Consider the following 24,332-nt stretch of genomic DNA (forward strand, 5'->3'; position numbering starts at 1 on the left):
GTTTGTATATTTAAAATCTTTTATTTGCTTGTGTTACATTTATTGAGCTTCAACTTTTAGTCACTGTGTCTGTTTATCTGCTAGACTTCAGCATCCTTTTTTAACATTCTTTCCCCACTTGTTAATGGGAGCAGACTACAATTAGTTTATACTTTTTGGTAAAGTAAATAGACTGATTGTAGGAAGCATTTTCCCATCCTTATTTAAGAGGTTCCTTTTTGTGCAGGCTATAGGAGAATTCTTTTTTAACACTCACACAATCTCTTTCACATCTGCCAGATCAGAAACAATTTTCAGTACAGTGCAATAACCTCCCTATTTTAATAATGTTCTCCCATACTTATGGCTACATTATCACTTTGGGTTGTAATATTGGCCTCACGTTCACCTGTGTAGCTGCCCAGGTTCTCAAGGCAGTAAAGCAAAGTCATTCATTCCAGCCCCACGTAGCTAGTTTATGGGTAGTATGTCCAGCAACAAATTGTACTTCTAACCCATAAATGCATGTTTGTCAGGAGTACTGACCTGATACATGTCTCACATAAATACGGGTAAGAATTGTGCATCTCTCACCATATTTTGTCCTGAGAATAAATTTTCTTATGCATTCCAGATATATTCTCAAATAATGCCCACTGTCAATGTTTCTTAATTAATCAGTGGCATAAATAATCATTACCAAACATCTATTGGTGACAATTACTTAAGAGTATCAGGTGTGGTTACTTATTTATAGTGTGAAAAAGAATTACTGGTGAGTTAGATGTGTTACTGCTTTCCAGAAATTTCATCCTATCAGTGGAACTTAATGACAACTCTAATTTACTCTGACTGTTGCTGTGCTGTATTATTGTGTTTAAGACTCACGTCAAGTCTGTTTTGTCCTGTCAGATGTTCCAAACTGGTTTTATGCTGCCCCTAGGAAAATGTAAATTATTAGATGTGGCTTCTCAGCTCCGACATCTGCTAATACATTTATAAATTTAATTCTTGCACAGAGGCCTATCTTTACAGCTCAATTTTATGAGATGCTAGGGCAGAATAATAAGAATAATCCTATTGTCTTTTTAAAAATGGTATTTTTATTCCTATTTTATTCTTTTTGTTTATGATGCATTTAAGAATACATACTGCAGAATATGGATAAGATAATGTACTGCTTGCCTGTCTTGCAACTATAGCTGTTGCCTTTAGCTTCCAATAAGCAAGTTAGTAAAAGCCGTGCCCTATGCCAGACTTCTGTGGTCTTTCTGGTAAACAGACCTGGGTAAACATTTTACTTCTGTTGCATGGGTAGACTCAGTCATCTCTGATTCTACATAGGTACCTTTATTTAACACAGCTACTTTTAACTTCCTTTCATCACTCTTGGAATTTTGACATCAGAGTTTTCCACAGAATATTTCCTTCTTCTGGAGAATAATGTGGATGGAGCTTTATTAACAAGCTGCAAATCCATTTCACATTAAAATGTAGTCTGGAAACTAAATCATTTTCAAGGTCTTTCTATTTACATTAGTTTTTAAATACATTGTGATGTGTATTCAGAATTTAGTATAGGGAAAGTGAATGGTGGGAGTTAAAGTAGAAAACCATATTCTGTGGTTGTAAGTGCCTAATTTTAAACATGTAAGATATGATTTTTCAGAATACTTAGCATTGTATAGTGGAATAGAGTTCCTCATGTAGGTTCAAAGCAGATTCCACTGGCATCAACTGCATCAGAAGCTGCTCTGAACTTGTGTGATCTTCCCCCTTTCTCTTGAAGTGCTTTTGTTTGTTTGGCAAGTTCTCATGGGCAGTGTCTGTATCATCTTGTGCATGGGTGCAACACTTAAGCTCCATCTTAATTCATAAGAGACTAAAGTCACAAGGGGAGGATCATATATAACGATATACATTACAGTGGCACCCTGAGTACCAAGTAGAAACATTATCTGTCCCGTTTGCCTAAGGATGGCATTGTTAAGTTCCATGTCCCAGCAAGTAAGAATGCCAATACTCAGCATTGTGAATTGCTTTGAACTCACTCCCTGAATGTTACTAGTTTCGTGGCTTTCAGATGCAAGAACCTGCAATAGTCTGCTGCACCAAGTGCCACATGGCCCATCATAGTTTTTTTTTTTTTTTTTGCAAAAACATATCACACGATGTTTTATTATATTCAGCCCTTTGTTACAAATAACATCAAGATTGATAATCTTTAGTAAACGTAAAATGCTACCCTGCTACTTTGGTAACCGAATCAGTAGCAATGTTGCTTTATTTTGCTATCAAGCACTTTGTTCATATTTAATCACAGCAATTACTTCTATTGTGCTTACCCCCTGTTATTTTATATTATGTAGGATGACAGTTATTTGCACTAAAACAATTGCTCAAAATATTTTCTGTGTTTACTCTTATTGTGATTACTGTCATTCTGGCTCTCTCACTGCAAGAGCAAAGCATTCAAAAGTATTCATGTACAGACCATCTAATACCTAAGCTGTACTTTTTCTTGGGATTCAACCATCTACATAAGAAAAAACAAAAACACACTGTGCAAAAAATGAAAAAGCAAACCTCTCCTACTTGCCAATAAAAATTATAATAGGACCTTGAAAAATGTTGCCATATTCTCCATATCTCCATATTCTTTTTTTTCCTTGGAAGTATCAGGCCTTTTTTTTTTTTTTTTTTTTTTTTTAATATCTTAAATATATTAATATATTTAAGAATATCTTTTAATCACAGAGCTGAACCTGGGCTGAAATCTCCCCTTTTCTGTACTGTCTCTCACTCCAGAACATTCTTCTCAAAACATAGAGACCAGAAATGCACCAGAAATTAAAGTGTGGGGAAATGAGTTTTACGTGACAGCAAAATGATGCCTTGTTTTCTGACATTTTAATTGGCCTTTTTGTTGCCAGTACCCCAGTTTTTGTTGCCAGTATGGTTTCAGAAGCCTGTTGACAATGTCTCCAAGATCCCTTCTCATGTTTTAAGGGGTACTTCGAAGTCCAGCACTATGAAAGTGCTACTGAATTATCTTCCCCATGATGCATTACCTAACGTTTATCTAAAATGCATTCAATCTGCCAACTATTTGCCAGCTTCTCATCTTAGTAAGGTCCTTTTACGATTCCCCACCAGTGACATGGCATTCAATTACCCTCAAGGTCTGATTTCCATCTTCATCCCTACTAGACCCTTTCTATACATGTAAGTTCTATTGACAGCTGGCCAGACCAAAGACACACAAGCAGTTTGGCACTAGTTTACACACAAAATGAAATGGTTTTGCATTTTAGCACTAAGATTCCTCAGGATTATTGGGTGCATAGAGTGAATAGGGAAAGACAGGTCTACAGAAAGAAGCTAGTTCACCTCATCCCATAGAGTAAACCTTAGGTAAATACCTTTAATAAGAATTGTACCATTCTCGCCAAAATCCGGATGCCTAAAAACAAGCTAGTTGTGTAGACTCCATTATATAAGGCAAAGATCTAGTCAACATTGTAAATTAAGTTTTGGGCTAAATTCAGCTAATCAAATACAGAATTAATCTTCAGAAAGCAAGACACAATTCCCTCATACTCCACTGACAGGATATTTTCACAGTTTTTGATTGCCACCATCCTGCAACTGCTACATCACACATTGCATTCCTCATGGTTAAGACATAACTAAGCAGGCTTAACATGTTGATTACACCTTGTCAAGCATTTCAGGCTGCTCCTCTATACTTAACTAAAGTAGATGTTTTCTAGAAGTATGGCTCTCCAGCAACAGCACTGAATTTCGGACTGTGTTAGGTTTTATTTCATAACATCTTTGACAGTAGTATTATACAGGAAAAGATTTTCTTTAAGTTGATTTTTGCTTGCTTGGATGGAGAAATGTAATTGTTTTGGATCCTTTTCAATGTCATCTCTCAAAGGTTTCATTTTTAATGTACCGTTTTATGGGCAGCTGAATAATAATGTAGAATAGACTGCCTTTTTACTTCTGGCACTGTAATGCAAGTCTAACAAAATGTAAAAATGCTTAGCATTAAAGCAGGCAGTTATTTTTGTCCTGATGTGCTACTACGGCATTTTATTTTACCTACATATGTTTGGTTATAAAAGATTCTCCATCGATTTTATCCAGTGATAACATTAATAATGCAATTGGCTCCTTCTTGCAGTCGTCCCATGTTTCTCAGATATCTATTTAGAAGCAAATTGTTCTGAAGTCAAAAGGGAGATTCTCATTCACCTCAAGGCACAAGATATTTGCTGAAAGGAAATAGTCTGTATGAAATAAAATCGATTGTGTTTTTATCTGGCACTTAGCAGAGCAAGCTCCTGCCATAGTTAATATTACAGACGTCCAAATATTAATCATCACAGTGTCTTACCTTACTATTGCATTCATTATTACTCTGATATTTCCTTTCCCTGAGAATCATTACTTTTTCTTCTGTTTCACCTCTATCCATCTCCATTTCTTTTACTGAAGCTAATTCAGAAAAGCTGCATTAGAGCCAAGTACCAGAATCAGTCAGTGCACTGTTGTTTTCCACTACTCATAGTGATATAGCTTTGTATCTCTTTGATTTAGAACATTGAACTGAGAGTGAGAAGTTTGTAAGTATTAAAAGTTGTGTCAATTCAGATGAAAAAGTGAAATAATGTCTCTCTACTAGCACTGAGGAAAATTTGAGCAGAAAGCTATTTAAACTGCAATAGAGCTGTATAATTCAGTGCTCGACTGGCTCTCTGGGTGCATCATCTTTCTGCCTCTGTAACTCCCCTCAGATGTTTTCTCCTTGCATCTTCTTTTGATTGCATATTGCCTAGGGAGGACATTCAACCATGGCTTTTATCACATTCCCTTAAATTTTCTTCAGAGAATTTAAGCGGGCTGCTCAAAGACATATTGTTGCCCACCTGTAGCTTAAGTGGATGTGCTTGGTTTTGGAAATCTGGCTGCTGTGTTAGAAGCCTAGTGCAACTTTTATGGCCTATTTAAAGATTTAAGTTGTCAGTGATTTAGTCTGTAAGAAGAACTCTTTTATCTGTGTCTCCAATTGAAAAGTTGTAATTTTGTTTGCAGTGTGACAAATAAGAATAAGATGTTCAGTCACTTTGAATAAGTATCTGACAGAGTCTATTGAGGTCCCTGCTTGAGACCCATACCTGTTTATTAAGAACCTCTGAACTCTTCCCATGACATAGCTTTTGAGTAATTGTGTAACTCATTATTTCCTTTATTAAAGCCTGGGCCAGTAGGTCACAGTTCGTGTCACCTGTATGTACTTCTCAGGGTCACTGCGCTCCTGCACTGTGTCTATTCTTTTATAGGTGTTCTGGGTTAAATATTTGGGCTTATCTAGGAACAGAAAGTAATAGGTTTAAAAAAAACCAAAAACACAACCAAGAACAAAGCATGGAAAAAACATATAGGATTTGTAGTTTTTTTGTTGTTGTTTGTTTGTTTGTTTGTTTTTGTTTATATTTGTTAGTTTAAGTCTACCAGAGTTATACGTTGGTAATTGTTCAGCAGTAAGTTGTCATTAATTAGAAGAAATAAATATTGTAGCAAGAGTTAAAGCCATTCCAGGGCAAAAACTTGCTCTGTCATGTTTAGCAGAGCTAAAGCACATGGCTCAAGGGGAAGTTGTGCTGAACTGTTTGATGTGGGCATTAAAGATGAAAATGTAAGACTTTAGTTTTCTAATGCAGAGGTTTTGAAGAAATGCTAACATTTGGAGAAAATTAAACTGTCATTAATAAGGATAAAAATACCATAATAATGGAAACAAAAAGCCAATGAAAGAAGTGTAATCTGAATATAAAGATATCATTGTGGTAATATGTCTTACATAGTAACACCTTACTTTTAGTATTTGAGCAGCAGCCAGCTAAAATGATAGCTTGTCCATGACAGAAGTCCTCCTTTAAACTTTGTTTTGTTTTGCTTTGTTACCCATTCCCAACTGCTTCATTATTCTTTTGGTGGAAGTTTACATTTCAGAAATTCTTAAAAATTCATTTGCCTTTGACTGAAAATAGATTTTCACGGAATGTGCCCATTTCTTTGTAGAGGCCAGTTTATAAGAAATGACCAAATGAGCCTGTTGCCTATAAGGTGACTTCTCTGTTTTAGAGCTGTAAATGAAATAAGGCTGCTTTTTTAAAAGGTGTCTTGTTAAAGAAAACATACTTTTTTATTATTATTAATTCTCTGCATAGCAGAAAAGTTTAAAGAGTTAGTTTCCCAAAGTTACGGTAATTTTAGGGATAAATACCCTGCCAGGGGCTGGTTTATCTCATATACCTTTACTCTTTCTGACTTGTGCTGCTAAGTTGAGCTGTGGTTCTTGCAGAATCTCCTTACAAGCATGGCTTAAGAAAAGGGAAACACAACTTTCATGTCGTTCCCTCGTTCCATTGGGATCTATCATATTTTCTTCCCTTAATTATGAAGTTACATTTGCATCCTGAATAGCATCCAGTCAGTCTGCTGAAAAATATTCAGCAAAACCAGCCACCCAGTATTTGCTCAAATAAATTCCTCTGACTAATTGACAATGAAGTTTAGCAAGACTCAGCAGGGAGTCTTAAGATGTTATTTAATATACTTTTGAAGGTCACTTAGGTACAATTCCAAGTTGTTTCCTGATACATGTTATAAATAAGACCTAGTAAGCATGCTGCTAAGCAAAGGAAGTAATATGACTGGGGAGCAAAGTAATTCTATGTGGAAAAGAAACTGAAATGTACTATCAAAAACATGGAAGGTATTTATGTTTCCCCTCAGGAATATATAAAGCGCGGGGCAAAATGCTAGGAGATACCATTGCTACCAGTCTTTGCACTTACATATAAAAACCATTTCTGCTTTGGAGTAGTGCTACTTCAAACAACGAAAAAAAGAGGAAAAGGGACCGATAAAGCACCTCTTGTCTATGGGGTTTCATTTCTCTTTGGATGTGCTGTCCTCACAATAGGCTTGTGAAAGAAAATGAACAGTAATGCTAATGGATGAGTGAAATGCTTCAAGCTATGATGTGCAGCACATGGAACAAATTTACTGCAAGGCAAGAAAAAGCTGACTCTACTCAACATACCTAGGTTTATCTTCGGTTTACAAATTATTGGCAGTTTGTTTTAGCTTTCCAGTGGTACTTATTTTTCCAACCTGTGAGAAGACCAGCGGCAGTTCCAGTAGGGGCAGTGTGGTCCAGTGAATTCCCTGCTATGGACTCTACACAGAGCTTACTGAAGAACCGACATTCATCTATGCATACAAGCATGTGGCATTCTGGATATCACTCAAATGACAGCATTTAAGTAAGATCTTATTCAAATGGAAGAGTGGCAGGGAGCAGCAGTACTTGGTACAGAGAAAGCACATTCCCAATCAGCATCTCAAGTTGATTGCAGTCTTGTGTGAGTTCATGTAAAATGAGTGAGAACTCTTCTTCACCATCAGTATTGCTAGGTTAACAAGAAAGAGCATTTAAAATTTAAATAGCAAAATAGCACATCTAATAAATATATATATATATATATATAAATAAATTGATTGTCAATCACTTAAAATGAGCCCCAGCATGATATCTGTTGCTAAGAATGGGGTGGTTTAGCAAAACAGTTGCAACTAGCAGGAGGTCCTGAATGCAGATTTCTAATTAGAAAAGCCCTTTATTTTCAAAATAATTTCCTAATTTAGAGATAAGGAAAAAGCATTTATATGCACCTGTTTAGAGAGCCAAAAGTGAGGAGTTTTTCTTTCAAAGTGCTAGAAATTATAGGCAGATAGGAGGTAAGCCTTTGAAGACTGTAAAAGATAAAGGCATCAACAGTGTATCTTGAAAATATTTGAGAGCTTTTTCACTTTATTCTGAAAACAATTGGCAATAAAGAAAATACTCAAGGCCACCAAACTATGGCTTTTCTGCCATTTAATGTACTGGCATCATAGTGCTGCTTTTTATTTTCAATAGAAGTGAAACATTGCTTTGAATTCTTTGCTTTTAAATTCTTTCTTAAAACTTTTTCATAACTGGAATTAGTCACTCCAGGCATTTTCTTTGCTGGTGCTTCAAATAAGCATAAGAGCTAAAATATTAATGATCCCTCAATGTTATTCATGATTAGTGGCTTGATAAGCTGATCCTCACAACAGGCTTTCAAATGTCTTTCTAATGTTTTATAAAGGTTTGAAGAGGAGATGGCTTGGTGGTGGTAGTTTGTTGTTTCTTCTGAACTGCTTTAGGTCAAAATTAGCAGTTTTATAAGTTTTATTTGTTTCATTTCCTATGCCCCCAACATGTACAATGAGAAGCAAAATTGACTTTGAGTCTTGAGATCCATATGGAACCGTATGAGAATGAAGTCCTCCATGACTTAACTATAATGTCTTCAGTAGCCTGCAGGAGATTTAGGACTTTGAAGATCTGTTGTCATAATGAAGTTGTGTTGCTTTAACACATCAGAGTAACCAGCGTGAAACTACCGTTTGTTAATAAAATTATGAAAAAATTTATAGCATGTTTTAATCTGCTACATCCCTGTGATGTTACTTTTTCAGATGAATGTTTTATTTTCATTTTACATGATTTTTCTTTCTCTGCCATATTTAAATTTTTTGAAGTATTCCTGAAAAGGAAAATGCTCACGAGTGACTGTATCATCTGCTCAGATGGATGTACTTGATAAATTCATGCTATAAATGGAAGGGATGGATAAGACTTTGTCATTTAATTAACTGGTTGAAGCTGTGCTCCAAGTACTGTGCCATGACTGAGGAAAGGACATAGTCATTATGCTTTTCAGGCAGAGGAATGTTCATCTTAATAACAATATACAATATAAAAAAATTATGAAAAATATCTTTGATAGAAGGAGAATTATGAAGTTCAGTGTGTTATGTGTAGTGAATAGTTAGGGGACTTCTGCTAGTGGTTAGAGCTTTGATCATCAAAAACAGATACCAAGTGTTACTTGTCTTTAAGCTGAAATCACACTAATTCATATTAAAATAGTGGAAAATGCAAATTTTCATTGATGAGGGTAATTGAGCTGGCTCACCTGTGGAGGCAGCACATCCTCTCAGCAGGGGTAGCGTTCAGCACTGTATGAGCCTCTTAAATTCTTGCTGAATCAGGTATCGGTGCTCTCACACACAGTTTTGCATGAATGAGTGTGTGGAGTAATTCCATTTGTGCTGCATCTGCCAGTGCCAGGTCAGCATCCAACATGCAGCCTCGGACATCAGGGGACTCACCTTGGAAGTCACTTTGTATTTTGTATTTTCATGATATGTATAAAAAGAAGGAAGATGATACTTCTTTCTCAGCCTGGCCTGATGCTTGGCAGTCTCCTAGGGAAAGGGAGCTGGCAAGCTTGACCTCTCTGAGACATGGATATTGTGCTGGACTCAGCAATATAGGAAAATGTTAAGCACCATCAAAATAAATCTTTCTTTCAGAGTCTGGACAGGGCACAAACATGGAGATGACTGAATTCTGAATCCTAAATCCCCCTGGGAAACCAGATTGTAAGTGCTCAGGTCAGTTACACTTGTGGCTTTGTGTGGTGGAAAAACAGCTGCTCTTTTGGGATTTTGTCCCAGCTGACCAGGATTTCACGCTGAGCGATGCTGTCCCTTGGTATCACCATCACAGAGCTTTTGGGTAACAGTACTTTATGTGATGAAGAATGATTGTCTTTAATTGTCTGTTTATTTCTTCATTATGCAACTAAGTAAAAACATGCTACCTGATTTAAAGCTTATTTAATTATTTTATCTGAAATTGCCTCCCTTTGATGCCTATTTTTTGAGAATGAAAGGAAGATTGACTGATTAACCCAACAGCAATAGGTGGGGAAAAATAAGAATAAGAGCTTTTTTTTTTTCCTTTTTTTTATTATTTTTTTTTTTTTTTTTTCCCCATGTGGGAAGTTAAATAATGATTAGACATCAGTACCATGCTTAACTCTCATCTTGGATAAGCTATAACTGGAGGCATGCTTGCTAGACTTGCCAGGTTTTCATATCTTTATTTGGAAGGCTACCAGCAGGCACCATTTCTGCTTTGTGTAACTGATACTTTCAAGGACGATGGCAGCAGAGATTGCAATACCTGCAGATTAAAAGATGGTGTTGTAATACAGTAATATCTTAGTATTGCCTTTTATCCTGTGGGAGTCCGTACTGCTTTACAAAGTGTATTTACTCACAGCTGTTTCATTGTCCACATTAAAGCATTACAAGAGCATTATGGTAGAGTTTGGAAAATGCAATCCCTAAAATTGAATGCAAAGCATCTGAGGATAGCCAAGGAAGGTGTCTGATTCATGTAACAGGAGCTCAGTTCCTTATAAACCATGTAGGCACATGGACAAATAGGAGTAATTCTCTTTGATATTAGAGTTCCAGGGGAAGCATTAAAGCTCTAATAGCTACTGCAATGATATTAAAGTTCATTACTTTCATATTGTTTTTTATCTGTCACTGTCAGGGTACCTTACAAAGGAGCTCACTATCCTTACTGCCATCTTGCAGATAAGAAAGCCAAGGGGTATGCCCAAAGCTACTAAACAGACCTGTGCAAGTGAAATATGCTGAAAACAGGTTTACTAAGCACAGATTTAAAGCTTTATTTCTAGGGCTATAGTGCATTCCCTTTGCTTATGGAGCCACAAAATTCCAGGAGGTACAATCCTGAGCCATGGGGGATTTAGAAGCTGTTTGAGAGATTATGTTCTGGTACTTTTATAGTGTTGAAAATCACTTTCATTGACTGTTTCTTTAGACCAGTTGCATTCCTTGTCTCCTCAGAGACTAAGAGAATATTCATTTTCCTGTCTAGGGGCTTTCTGGTTCTTTGCTGTCTTTTCAGATAACAGAGCACCAAACAAGCCCTTATTTCTGAACAACCTGACCATATCTTACACAGATCTGTCACATCACTGGCTCTTACAAGGACTTTCTTCAGGAAAGATATTTAACTCATCTCCAGACAATTTATGGCAGAAGTAACAGTGAGGAAACTAGGGATGGTTTAAATTTTAAACTTAAATAAAAAAGGTCTCATTTAAACAATCTTCTCTTTTCTTTTCTTTTTTTTTTTTTTTTTTACAAACATGATAATGTTTTTGAAACCTGCTCTATTTACACAAGAATAAATGGTAAAGGAACAGTTACCTTGAATACTGTTACATACCTTAGGACCAAGACTAACACAATATAAAGTCTGTAAAATTTGTCATTAGAAATTGGATTATTTTTTTTTTTCATCAGCCTTAGTGAATTTATATTTTTCCCTATCATTCTGAAGTTCCAAAACTGAGTTAATGGATATTTTTCTTTGAAAAGTTGTGGCATTTAACAGCACCTATGTTTTTCGTAAGAGATGATGGAAGTTGCCATAAAGAGAAAGAATTCAGGATTAAAATGTTGTCTTGATGCATTCAATTCACTTTCATGAAATATACAGCTAAAGGAATTTTTTTTTTTTAAATATAGATAATGAGAACATTATGCTTCAGTGACCTTGCTGCTTGTTTGTTTCCAAGTGTAAATGAAGTTGGCCAGTTACAGAATAGGTGTATATATTTAAGGTGCATTTGAGTAGTATAATTGTGTATTTTCAGCGTAACCCCTTAGATTTTTTTAATGAAATGAAATATTAGAATTCACCTTAATGCAAATAATTAAGTGAATATAGACTTCAAAAGAAATTACCTAAAATAAGATGACATACCAATGATGTTGTACCTGTTAGCTGTTTGTCACATGATAGGTCATTGGCATTGTCAGCTTAGTAGGCATTTTCTTCTTAAACACTGATTATACTGGAAAAATGGAGGAGTCTTTGCCTGGCTTTTGAAGTATGTAAGAAGAGATAATTTTGTGAGAAAGATAGTAACTACTAAAGCACAACGTTGATAATTAATATATTCAAGGATTTATATATATGATTATCTTTTATTTCATAGGATACATTCTATCTTTTTGTATTCTTCTGTCTTAATGCTAGAATTTCTATCTGTGAAATTTTGAAATGGGGAAATGCAAGTACCTAAAATATCAGTAGTCATGAATTAGACACTGATTATTAAAAAGCAAACAAACCACAAAACAAAACAGCAAAGCAAACACACAGACAACACACGGAAACTCTGTTTGTTTGTTCTCTGTTCTGATGATGATAACTGGAATATGCTGAAGTTAGGGGAGGTGAGGGAGGAATCATAAAAAAATCCAAAGGAAACACCAAATCTCAGGAGGTTATAAATGCTGATAGGTTACTCTGATGCCAGTCCATTTCTCAAGGCTTCCAAGGTCTGTGAAGAGTAACGTTTGCATTTCCATGGAGAAAAGATTAATTATATTCCTAAATGCTTATGAAATTTTTTTTTTTTTTTTTTTTTTTTTTTTTTTTTTTTGTAAATAGTTTTTTGGTTAATACTTCTGTTACTGTGATTTTCTATTCAAGTTCTAACAGATGATACAATTTTCTTTAAGAAATTTCTAACTGTTACTAAATATGAGTCACTTAAGACAACTGTCTGGAAATTTATTGTAAAATAGAAATTAAGTTTACCTCTCTTTACATCACAAAACTGTAGAGCTTTGCACAGCCTCTATGTTGGAAGGGCAGCGTCTGGGAACAGCAAACTCCCTTTGCCTTACCAAGACCAGGAAACTGTGGTGGTTCCTTGTGCAGTCCCTTATCTGTTGGAGGTTTGAATATATGAATTAGCTGCATGTGCAGTGAGAGGAGATGTACTGTAAGGCCCTCAACATGCAGGTGTACTGCTCTGGCCATGCCTATATAGAGATTGTTTGATTCAGAGGTGTCTGCTCAAACACAGCACTGCCTCTACCTTTGGCCAGTTTTACAAGGGGTGGGTGATCAGAGTGGAAGGTGATGATAATTTTGATTTTTCTTTGAATTACCATTGTATTATTATTGAAAATCCTACTGGGAACTCCAAATGAGACTGTAAAAGTGAAATTCACCTCACCAAACCTCAACCATCTGAAATTCGGGTACCAGATCCAAATAACTTCAAGAAAGAGATCATCCTTCTTCAACTCTGGAGGAGGACAGAGCTGCAGACACAGTGTCTGTGTTTTGGTGTGGGGGCAGCCATGCATTTGGCAGCCAGGTTTCCTCACATAATGAAGCAAGCTGTTCTCTGAACTTCACCTTGTGAGGTGAAATGTCAACAAATTAGGATTAAAAGCATCTGTAGACGACAGCATTATGGCCTGTAAGCCATAATTTAGTACTTCATCTGCCTAAGCCTGTGATCACAGCAAGCTGAACCTGCACGTGGTTCTCCCTGTGAGGCCAGGGCACTTGGCAGCTCGGTCTTTCTGTATCATCAATCTACACAGCAGGCTGTAACTGGCTTGTGCCTGTGACACCAGCTGTTGCAAAGCATTGTTTTAGAAATATGATGGTTGATGGTTGTCTTTTTATGGCCGTAATTCTCGAATTTAGTTTTAATATGCAGCCATGAATTCACAAGCGATTTATGTGCATGTCAGTAATAATGCAGAGCACTCGTGCACAGTGGACATTGATTGTACCAAAAAATTCTCAGTTTTCATACCCCCAAAATAAGCAGGCAAATTTGGATACTTAAAAACAACATGAAAATCCAATCATTTGCTTCATTACTGCAGCACTGCTGATGTCCACACCGCTAGGTGAACACATCTTCTTCCCTGTAAAAATGAGCTGAAGTGATGTAACAATTCCACAGAAGCTCTACATGAGGAAGGACAGCCGTGTCCGTTCCCATGATGACATTCCCAAATCCTACTCAATGTCAGAGGTTACCACAAAGAACTGTATTTCATTAAAGTTTTAAGGGTTTGGTCTAGAAATTTAGTCTGTACTGGAATGAAACAGATACCTCTGAACCTGGGGGGGGAGGAGAAAGAAAAATCAGGAGAGTGAACACTTTGTGCCTCAGAACATCTCTGTGATGATCCCTTTTGCCATCCTCCGTATGAATTTCTCACTCAGCCTTTCTGGCATCCAATGTGTCTGGTCTCACACGTGTCCTGTAATACACTGAAAACTGGGTTCTGAAGACAGCTATCAGAAACTTGAAAGCAAATACCAGCTTTTGCTCAGTTCATGCAGTAATTGGAAGGTATATAGTAACATTATTATTTTCAAGGGTGAAGGCAAGAAAAGCTGCTTTTTATACAAAATGCTTTTAACGTATTACTTCCCAGGTCTTGTTTTTGGCATAGATGGCAAAGTACCCATGTGTCACAGCCCACCTGCGGGGAAGGGGGGAGCGACCCTGATTCACAAATCCCCTTGATATATATGTAGTGCAGCCAAGAAAAGACTGTGGAATACAGAGTGATGGCAGTGAGGGGAGGGAAATACAATTTTCCAGCACCACTGGAAGCAGCATGACTGATTCTTCAAGGCTTTGCTGCTGCTTCCAACTCACTTCTTTACCTCTGCTTCCCATGACAAAAACATGTCTTGTCCTTGAATGAGCAACATTCATTTTTGCTTGCACTGTTGGGAGCCCTTCAGCTGTCTCAGAGTAGCAATTTATTTTAAGAGACTGAAGTAGAGGGGACAGTTTAATAGCAAATTTATTTCTAGTGGATCTATAGGATCAGATGCCTGAAAGAGACTGATCGGCAGTAAGAGCAGCGTCAGGACTGTAATTGTATCAGATCATCCATTTGGAGCTCAGTATTAGTATTCTGCTGCATGCTTTACACTCATTTGTTGAATCTAGCTGCACATTATACTTGTTTAAATTGTTGTGCTAAAGTGCATCTGAAGAGATTTGTAAGTAGCAGTAGCAAAGCTGAAGTAAATTTACTGCAGAGACAAATGAATAAATGCAGCATCTCAAATCTAACAGTCTAGCCAGGTGTCGTTTGTGGGCCCACGGGTTATTCTTCGCTGAACATTGAAATACTTTTGCAGGTAATTCAGTGTGCTGTGCCAAGCACCTGTGCATGTTGGCTTTAGGAAGGCCACTTGGTGTTGCAGTTCTGTGCAAATTGCAGCATGAGGGATTTGTAGGGCCTCACAGCCTGGTTTGCTTTCCATGCTGGCATCCAAAAGGGTGAATAAAAGATGAATTCCACACCTTTGAGATACGGATGTGGAGGGCTGGGGGAAGAAATGGAGCCCCTGCACTGAGCAGGTTGTTGGGGCTCTGCTCTTTGCCAGGGCAGTGTCCTTTATTACCTCTCATTGTGAAGGGCACGGTTATTCAGCCCATCCTCTCTTGAATGACTCTAGGCCTTCCAAGTAGCATAAACCAAAGGAATCATAAACAGGGAGTTGTAGTGAGAGGGCAAAGGGAAGGTTAAATGAGAAGGACCTTATCATTAGTGATAATGGTCGTGCTTTTCACTCTAAAGGGACCAAAGCTCAACCACACGATGTATGTGATTCTCCTGCATGTGAGCTGCCTCTTTTTTTCTCCAGTGTGAAAATAGAATTTGACGCTTTGTAGTACAACTACAATTTATTTTCTCCTTTGTTTTGTTTGATTTTGGTTTTGAGATTGAACTGTTGTTTAGAACCATGCATTTAAAGAACTTTTGTTAAGCAAATTACTTTTTTTTTTTTTTTTGTGAAAATGCAATCAATGTTTAAAAAAATCATTTTCTGTATGTCTCACAGTCTTCTAATGTCTCAAAGAACAGCTAGGACAAAAAGCACCTCACACCCTATGTTAATTAACTTTTTTACCCAGAAAAAACTAATTTTCTAATTCATGATTATGTAATAGCAGGATCTTTATCTAAATCCTTTTTTCTTAAACTTCACCCACCAATGTGTATATTTTTGCTAACTGCGTTCAAAGCCCTGAAAATTATTCACAAAAGCTTTAATTATTTGCATTAGACAGTTTCTCTTCAGATTAATAATAGGTTTCTACTTGGTTTTGTATTCCTTTGTATATACGTATCAAAACAGTTTCATTTCCATTGTGGAGCTCTCGAGGAAGGCATTCTTCGTATGAGGGGGGGAGCACAGGCTGGGATATTAAAATAGCAAGGAGGATTCAGGCTGGTATTTTACAGTGTCTTTTTGCCTGCAGACATAATTCTTTGGCAGACATTTAATTGTAGGCACTTTTTTTCTGCCTGAAAGAGACTCATTCCTTGACATATCATAGGTTCCTGTCTTGTTAAAAAACACAGTTTTGTTTTATGTTTTTAGGGCAATTTATTTTTGGACAATTGTCCTGAAAACGTATGTCAAGCACCCATTTCTAATACATCAATTCTCTTGGAAAAGCAGTAGTAAAGAGGTGATAAAACTTTTTATTCCCCACAGAGATCACACTGAAATTAGTTCAGCATGCAAGTCTGCCTAGTAGTATGACTCTGTAATGGAAATTATTAAAAGAAGAAGCACTATAAAATGAACAGAATAAAATTAATGCTATCTTTCCACTGGCTTGATATGTCCCTTAGGAAAATAGAAACATTCTGCTATATTTCCCCTGGGTCCCCAAAAGCCCCAGCTGACAAAAATGTGTTACTACATGATAGAGACAGGCTAGAGAATTCATTAATACTAGTTTTTGTGAAATTAGGAGAGTTTAAAGTAGAAGTAATGTGTTACAGTCCTTTATATCTCTGTGAGATGCTATGTTCGTATGGCTCTTGCTCCCAACTCTGACATTAATATTGTAGGGCTTCTGTTTTCAGTTGGGATTCCCAGGGCTTCCAAACCAGAAAGTTTCATGACTATTGATAAACGTTCAGAATTTCTTCTTGACTTGGTATTTTGAAATCTATATATGGCTGGGAAAATCAGGCTCTGTGCCTGTCAAAGTGCCCCTTGTATACTTCTCCCGGAAAACGGGAGAAGCAACTGGCCCCATTCTTAACTGTTGAGGGCATTTTTGGTAGATAATAAATAGGGCTTGCATTTCCCTTGGATTGTTAGAGAATACATAAGATACACAGAGAAAAAAATACATAAGTCCTTAAAAAAGGTTTCCAAACTTCCTCACACAGCAATACCCAGATTCATACAAAAACATGTAAGCCAAACATTTGACAAGATTCAAACCAACACACATTTTGCTTTCCATAATCCAAAGCAATTCTAAACTGTAGTTTTTCTCTTTTTCCAATTAAAAAGTATGAAAAATATCCACGTTATTTGTAATAAAGCAGGATGTTTCAAAGCAAACAACTATAAATTAATCAGTACCTTCTAAATTCTGGACAGATGTAGACTTGTAGGTCTATTACAAAAGTTGAAAATCTATGTTTGATGAATACACCAGCAACTCAAATTGGCAAGATAATAAATGTGTAGCCCTCCCCTATGCTTCAGAAGATCACATTAAGGATATTACCTAAGAGTCATTGCAAATATACTTCAACTGCAGTTTCCAGTTACTTACTTGTCGTGCATTGCTGTACAAGTATCATGTACAAGTATGATGGCCTGAGCAGAGTTATGGCCACAAAAGTTATAGAGGTGGGTAGTGTGTGACTTCTGCTAACTCTGATGTAATTCCTTTGTCGTTCTATTCAGCTTTGTCCTAGATAATATGTAAACATTTGATATTTCCAGTCTATTAGTGTCATACTCATGCAGTGGAAGAAACTGTTATTGAGTAGGTCTATCATAACAGTGGGGTAAAAATTTTGGCTCATCAATTTTTGAGTGTCGTGGTGTTCTTAAGGGTTCCCAAAGGACACCTCCGTCTCTACCCAAGCTCATTGTGTCTCTCAGATCTCTGTGGAATCACAAAGTGTTCATGAACTATAGTCAAGGCAAGCAAGAGCAAGTTAATAGGGTTTTCTTGCCATATCTGTGCATGATATAGTTCTTTCAAATAGGATGGGATGGAGAATCCTTAATCCCTCTGTGGTCTTTTAACTTCAGCCATGCCTCTTTTTTAAGCGTTACCTCTGTAGGGAGGGTTTTTATTAAAATGCGTAGCAAATGGTGCCTTGTGGCAGCTACCTGGTAGCAGCAGGTAACTGTTGTGTTGTGCAAGTGAATTTTTATTATATTTTCACAAGACAAGACTGAACTCCTTCTGCTCATGATCATTTCAAAATTGGAAGTGCAGAGAAGTTTGGTACACTCTTAGCAAAATAAGTGGGATGATGTGTTGTACCACATCTGGAGCCAAAATAGTTGCTACTGCACTGCAGTATGAGCATTTACTAACCCGTGTCTCTGTTGTCACAAGTATATTTGCCATTGCAGATTTCCTCAAGTTGGATGTTCTCAATGGAGAATGTTAGCAATAACATAATTTGGCTGTGTTGCCTTCCATAATCAGATTTCTCAGAATTTCAGGTTGTCAGTGGCAATCAGCCCCCAGTGAAGATGCTCTGCAAATGGAAAGTTCAGCCCCAGAAATTATGAAGCCAATACACACTTTCTGGTTTACATCCCTACATGTTATATGAGGATTTCCTACCTGCTTGGGCCATTTGCTTATTACCGTAAATGTTATTTCCAGAATATTTAGTTATTGGAGGAGTTGCTCTAAAGCCAAACATGTTTTTGTTATGGCTTAAGAATTAAGAAGGGAGGTAAAAAACATATTATATGCTATTTTTGGTATTTTGGTGTTTACAGCAGTTTTCCCCACTCCCCTTTTTTCCAATTGCTTCCTTCTCCCAATTATACTGGAGTCTGTGCTCAGCTGGCCTTTGAAAGCTGTTTTCTAACAGAGAAACAAAAACATTACATGCATTACATGACAAACTGGCATAGTGGGCCTTGGTTTCAGAGTTGTGTCTTGGCAGAACTAAATTCTCATTCAGCTAACCGTGCAACTAGTATGGTGGCATTTCTTACATTGAATGCAGTTGTATAGACCAAGATTTTTCAAGAGATGAGTCTGTAGATAGGTGATGGAAATGTTTGAGACTGCCTAGTGGCCAGTAGGTTTTGTGTCCTTTTTGAAGAACTTTATGTAATTTTATGTTATTAATAGTGATGTATCTTTTACCAGTATCTCCTGAGCACCATGCACCACCTCCTTCTACTGTTTTGCCTGAACTTTATTCTTCTGGCTTAAAAAAAAGCATAAAAGAGTAAAAATGTCTCTGTACAATTTCTTATCTCTCATTTCTCTGTAATTTGCAGGCCGAGTTTACGTATCATGTAGCTACAAGAAAACTTTAACTTAGAGCTATGCCAACTCATACAGAAATTAAAAATTAAAACCGAGTATCTCACATGAGCATGAAAAGGTACCCTGCTCAGAAATACATACATTAATCTACACAGTGCACACCACTCGTATCTGGAAACATAGTGAACGATAGAACTTTTTTAAAAGCACGAGTCCCTAGGTTATGTGTTTGTCACAGTTTTATTTTTCATAAGGATGTTGAATCTGCAGCCAATATTGCTCTTCTTGTGTTTTAGGTGCTGTAGCAGTTCTGATCCCTCGCCTGGACCTGGTGATTTCTTTCGTTGGAGCAGTCAGCAGCAGCACTCTGGCACTGATTCTGCCCCCTCTGGTTGAAATCCTCACTTTCTACAAGGAAAACTTAAGTTTGTGGACGATATTCAAAGACCTTTTCATAGCTGTCATTGGAGTCGTTGGCTTTTTAACAGGGACGTATGTGACGGTTGAAGAAATCATTTACCCTGCGTCCACGGCTCTAACTAACACAACTGAGAGCATCCCTGCTGATTTAAATGCTACAAACTTGGTGGTTGGCTAAAAGAAATTACCAGATGCCATGAACTATTTTGTTCCTTAACGAGAATCCAGGATGGATGGCAGACCTGCACATGGGTCAAATTCCAGTGGATTTTAAATGAATTCTTGAAAAAATGCATGCAGCCCTTTCTCACTCTGTTATTTGTTCATTCTCTCATTACTTCAGATCTGCTACCTGAATTAACCTCTTTGCTCTCAATCTTCTGTACTCATCTAGTGCAAAACTGAATTGGTGTCAGGATTTAAAATACATAGAATGATACAGGAAGGTGAAGTGATCTTAGATTATTTGCAAAACAGAAGAAGGGTTTCCTAAGGAAGTTAAGTTGCTTTCCTCCTCAGAAAAGGTGTAAGTTAGTCCATCCATCAGATCTCTACACAAAGCCTAGGCACTACTGTTTTCCCTCCAGCTCTGTTTTAAGGGCTTGTGTGGGAGTTCAGTGATGCACAGACCTTCTCTTGGCTGTCTCTAGTGGGTTGCACCCCAGTGAGCCAGAGACACTAGTTATAGAAATGAAGACCTGTGTTTTTTATTTCCATTGTGGGGACTGTGATGTTTGCCTTGGCAATGCTTTTGGGTGATTACAGTTGTGTAGCTCTGGTCCCTGGGAGCTGGTTTGACTGGAATCACGGTGCATTGTGCAGAATGACACCCACTCTTCTTCAGTCTTTCCACTCCAAGGGGAGCTCTTCAAGCAACTGGAAGCACCAAGCCCTCCTAATACAGTTTGGTAGAGCAGACTGTGGTTGGTGGGTTACATGACAGTGAGCATAAAGGCACTTTTTCATGCTGACAGTCTGACTATTTAAGCTGAAAAATATACAAGACTGATAGAGGGACAAGGCTTAAAGACTAGATCCTTTATTAGAGCAAAAATGAGCCAGGTAGGAGTGCTTTTGACATCTTGCATGGTCTGTTACTATCTGTTTCTGTACCATAAGCTGCTCAGCATGGCCAGACCCTTGCTCCAGGGAAATGGCATCCATGGAGCTCTGCAGAGCCATGGGGGTAGGGCTATCCCAAGCAGCTTCAGGTTTCTTGATGGTAACTTTTTTTTTGAGAAAGAAAAGGACGAAACACTACTTTCTAGAATGGAGCTTATGCCATGCTTTCACGCATATAAGCTGTGGGTTATCTGTGAAGGAACTTGTAATTCACAGCACTGTGAATTGCAGGGGGGCCCAGAGGGTGTCCGCTTTGAAGCCTATTTTCCCTAGAGTGCCCCACCTGCCTGCAGGCTATCTGAAGGTGTGGGTTGTCTCAGGACTTGCTTTCGACTACTGGTACTGTGTAGAGAGGTACAGCTTATATGAGATATAGGACATACATGTGAAAATGATATTTTTTTAGCAAGTAATTATTTATCTCCTTTGGATTTTGAAGGAAATGTTACAAAATGTTGTTTATTAGAGCAATATTACTTTCTTCAATGAAGCAAAAAAACACTTAACACCACAAAAGATAAGCAGTTTATTTTTGTACATTTTGGTAGCTGCTGCCCTAACCCATTATTACACTATTACTTTATCCTTAATTTCAACTGTACAAATGTATAAAATGGTATTTTTTCCTTTACATATTGCTATGTACATATTGCTAAGTCTGTAGACTAACTATATTTCTACTGGAACATATAATAATTATTTTTGCATGCTTATGTTCTGCCTTAAATAGGATCTAACATGCCCTTTACTAATTTTTGCTTCTTTTGTCCATTTTGCAAGGAAAAAAAGAGCATGTTGATAAGTTGGTAATTGGGTAGAAACAAGTTCTGTTCAGCAAGCCTGCGTGCTGAGTCCCCAGCCAGAGTCCTGATTTTCAGGGCTCATATTTGACTTTTTGGCTCACACTGCAAAGATGACTTTCACTCCAAATGCCAAAGCTATATTTTTGGTCTTGTTTCCTAAAAACACTCTATATTTTGTAAAATAATAGAACTCTGTTTATCATAGTCCTTTCTGTTATGAAGAAATTCCTTTTTCTAAGGAATATATTTAATTATAATGTTCCTCCAAGACATATGGTATGCCAAAACCTCTTTATTATATTCATACAAATGAAGATAAGAATATATATAGTATTTTGGTTGCTTTCTGTATATTCCTCAGAAATTTACCCTTTGGCAATCTATCATTTTGCATTACAGTGCTAAAATAATATAGAGATAGATGTATCTGCATTTATATTTTCTCTTCAGAATATTTCTCCAGTCATCTGCAGTGTGGTGACTGCATATGAGCACTTTCATCTCCACTGAAGGCATTTCTGATAGGGATTTGTTACAGCATGCAGTTTGAACTGCGTGTCCTTGTTCAAGCAATAGTTCTGAGCAATGTTCTAATTTTTATTTTAGCGTGGACGAAGTTAAATACTTCACAGGCGCTTTGAAGGGCTGAGTCTCAGCCGGTTTAATGCTATGGTATTAACCTGTTGTATGAAAGTGCCACTGAGGAGCAAACACAGTTAATTATCGGAGAGGCAAAAGGTAACTTCAGCTTTTTGTCTTCAAGGCTTTTCAGTCTTTAAGCCGTTTTGAAACACATTGAAGATAAATGTTTCAGTCTGCTTGGTAATACACCTGCTGTGTACATAAACCATACACTACGCACTGATAGCGTTTCTGCGCAGCATATTTTACATGATACTAAATATTTCTACATGGAACATTTTTAGTGGGACCAATAGGATTTAAATTAAAGCTATTTTTTCCAATTTGCATCTGTCTACCCACATGTTTGGAAAATAAGGGATGGTCAAGTCCGTTCGTATCATCTGTTCTTCAGTGATTGTGTCCTAGTGAACACCTCTGAGAAAGTCTTTCTGCCTGGGTGCAGAAGTTGGCCAGCTCAGAGTTTGGTGGTAATTTTTGACAGGTGCAAGTGAATACTGACATGAAGATTTGCTGAGATGGGTCCCTATAGCACAGGTGAATGCAGCAGCTTTTTGAAATTCAGGCCACCTGTTTAGAAGCTTGATAGGTTTGAGGAATCTAATCTGAGCCGTCAAACTTAGGATAAGCTGGCCTGAATACAAAGCCTTACAGATCTTTCTACCATGTCTGACTATGGAACAGCCTGTCAAGGGGCAGATTTTCAGGCAGATGTATTGCCATTCATTGATTGACCAGGTATGAAGTAGTGTTTTTATGCAGTGGGTCACTGTTGCCATATCTAATGGTGTATCTTTTGCATCTTTAAAATGTTTATTAATATATTTTGTACAATGTTGATTTTCTCCTACAATGTAGGATTTTCATTATTTTAACACTCATACAGGGCTTTGTGTGGCCTGCTCTTTCAAATGGAAAGAGTGAGGAATCAGAATATCTTGCTCTTGATGCAACTAAAATGTCGCTAATAGAACTAGAAAAGAACTACTACGTCTGAATAATAAGAGTGTTCCTGTGAAACATTGCCAAAGATTTAAAAGATGGGAAATCTGACAGAAGCCTCTTCCGAATAATAAAGAGTGTTCATTCAGCTTTTAAAGTACTGTAATAAAGTTCGAGTTAAGATGCAAGGAGTGAAACTCCAGATTTAATGGGTATGGTTTACATTAATATATATTTAAGAAGGAAATGTACTTTAGCACAAGGTAAATTAAACTGAAGAATGTGATTGGCTTATGTTCTTGGCAAGGAACAGAAAGCTATTGTATTTATATACTGAACATGCACTTATATTTTACAGCATGATATTGTTAACCATTTTAATGTAATCATTAGCTGCACTATAAGTAACTGGATCATTTCTTGTCTGTAGCTGTTCATCTTCAAATAGTGGGCGAGGAAGAGGGTGGCTTCACCTAATGTTCTGTAACTTAAATCTTCTGTATCAATAAAGAAAACAATAATAATCCTCTGCTAACTTACTCTTTTCTGGGATATCGCCACATTACATCATTACAAGAAATAGCTGCCTTAATGCAGAATTTACCTTTGTTTTTATTTTGAAGTTATCCAAGGCAGGCAATTGACATGGGACTGTCAGGCATGCTCAAGAGGTGAAGGTTCATTGATAATAAATTGCACTTCAAAGTAATGTGGGTGCTCCTTAGAAATCCCACTTCTGCGCCAAGGTTGTTCACGAGACAACACTTAAAGTTAGGTTTCTGCGTCTGTTCAGAAGTGCTTTAGTAAATGAGATGATTTCTAACTAGAGAAAGGCAGCCAGGAGTTTCCACTGAAATTCCAGTTCATTTCTGAAAACTGCAAAGAAAAAGCCTTTTTAAAAAAATAAATAAAAAAAAAGGCTGAACCCTTATCACAGTTGGGTATGTACTTGGCCTTAACTGCAGTATTAGCCTTGCTTAAGTATTGAGTTTTGGATAATTGGGTATAGAAGAAATCAATCTGAAAGTTTTGTACTTTCTACATAAAACTGAAATTACTAGTTGGAAACAAAACCGAAGTATAAGCTTTCATGTGCTCTCCAATTGTCAGATTCAAATCTGGAGATCTGATTTTGCAAATATACTTACGTTCCCCATTATTATACAAGGCATTTCAAAGATGTGCTCAGTTAGGCATCCAGAGTCATTCAACCTATTACTGACTTGCCTGAATAAACACAATTTAGACAGAAACTGTGTACAAATGTCCCTGGGAGTCATCCACCAAAAAGAAA

The 24,332-nt window shown here is 37.2% G+C and overlaps 1 protein-coding gene across 1 annotated transcript in view; it reads left to right on the forward strand.

Annotated features, from left to right (window-relative positions):
• SLC36A4 (solute carrier family 36 member 4) overlaps positions 1–23,562 on the forward strand; it is an 81,481-nt gene extending 57,919 nt beyond the window's left edge. The window contains exon 11 of the mRNA XM_032207535.1: positions 19,406–23,562. Coding sequence (XP_032063426.1) covers positions 19,406–19,707 — 302 coding nt within the window. The 3' untranslated portion in view covers positions 19,708–23,562. The remainder of the gene's footprint in view (positions 1–19,405) is intronic.
• The last annotated feature ends 770 nt before the right edge of the window (positions 23,563–24,332 follow it).

This window comes from Aythya fuligula, chromosome 1, assembly GCF_009819795.1.
Source record: "Aythya fuligula isolate bAytFul2 chromosome 1, bAytFul2.pri, whole genome shotgun sequence".
In the NCBI taxonomy this organism is placed as follows: domain Eukaryota; kingdom Metazoa; phylum Chordata; class Aves; order Anseriformes; family Anatidae; genus Aythya; species Aythya fuligula.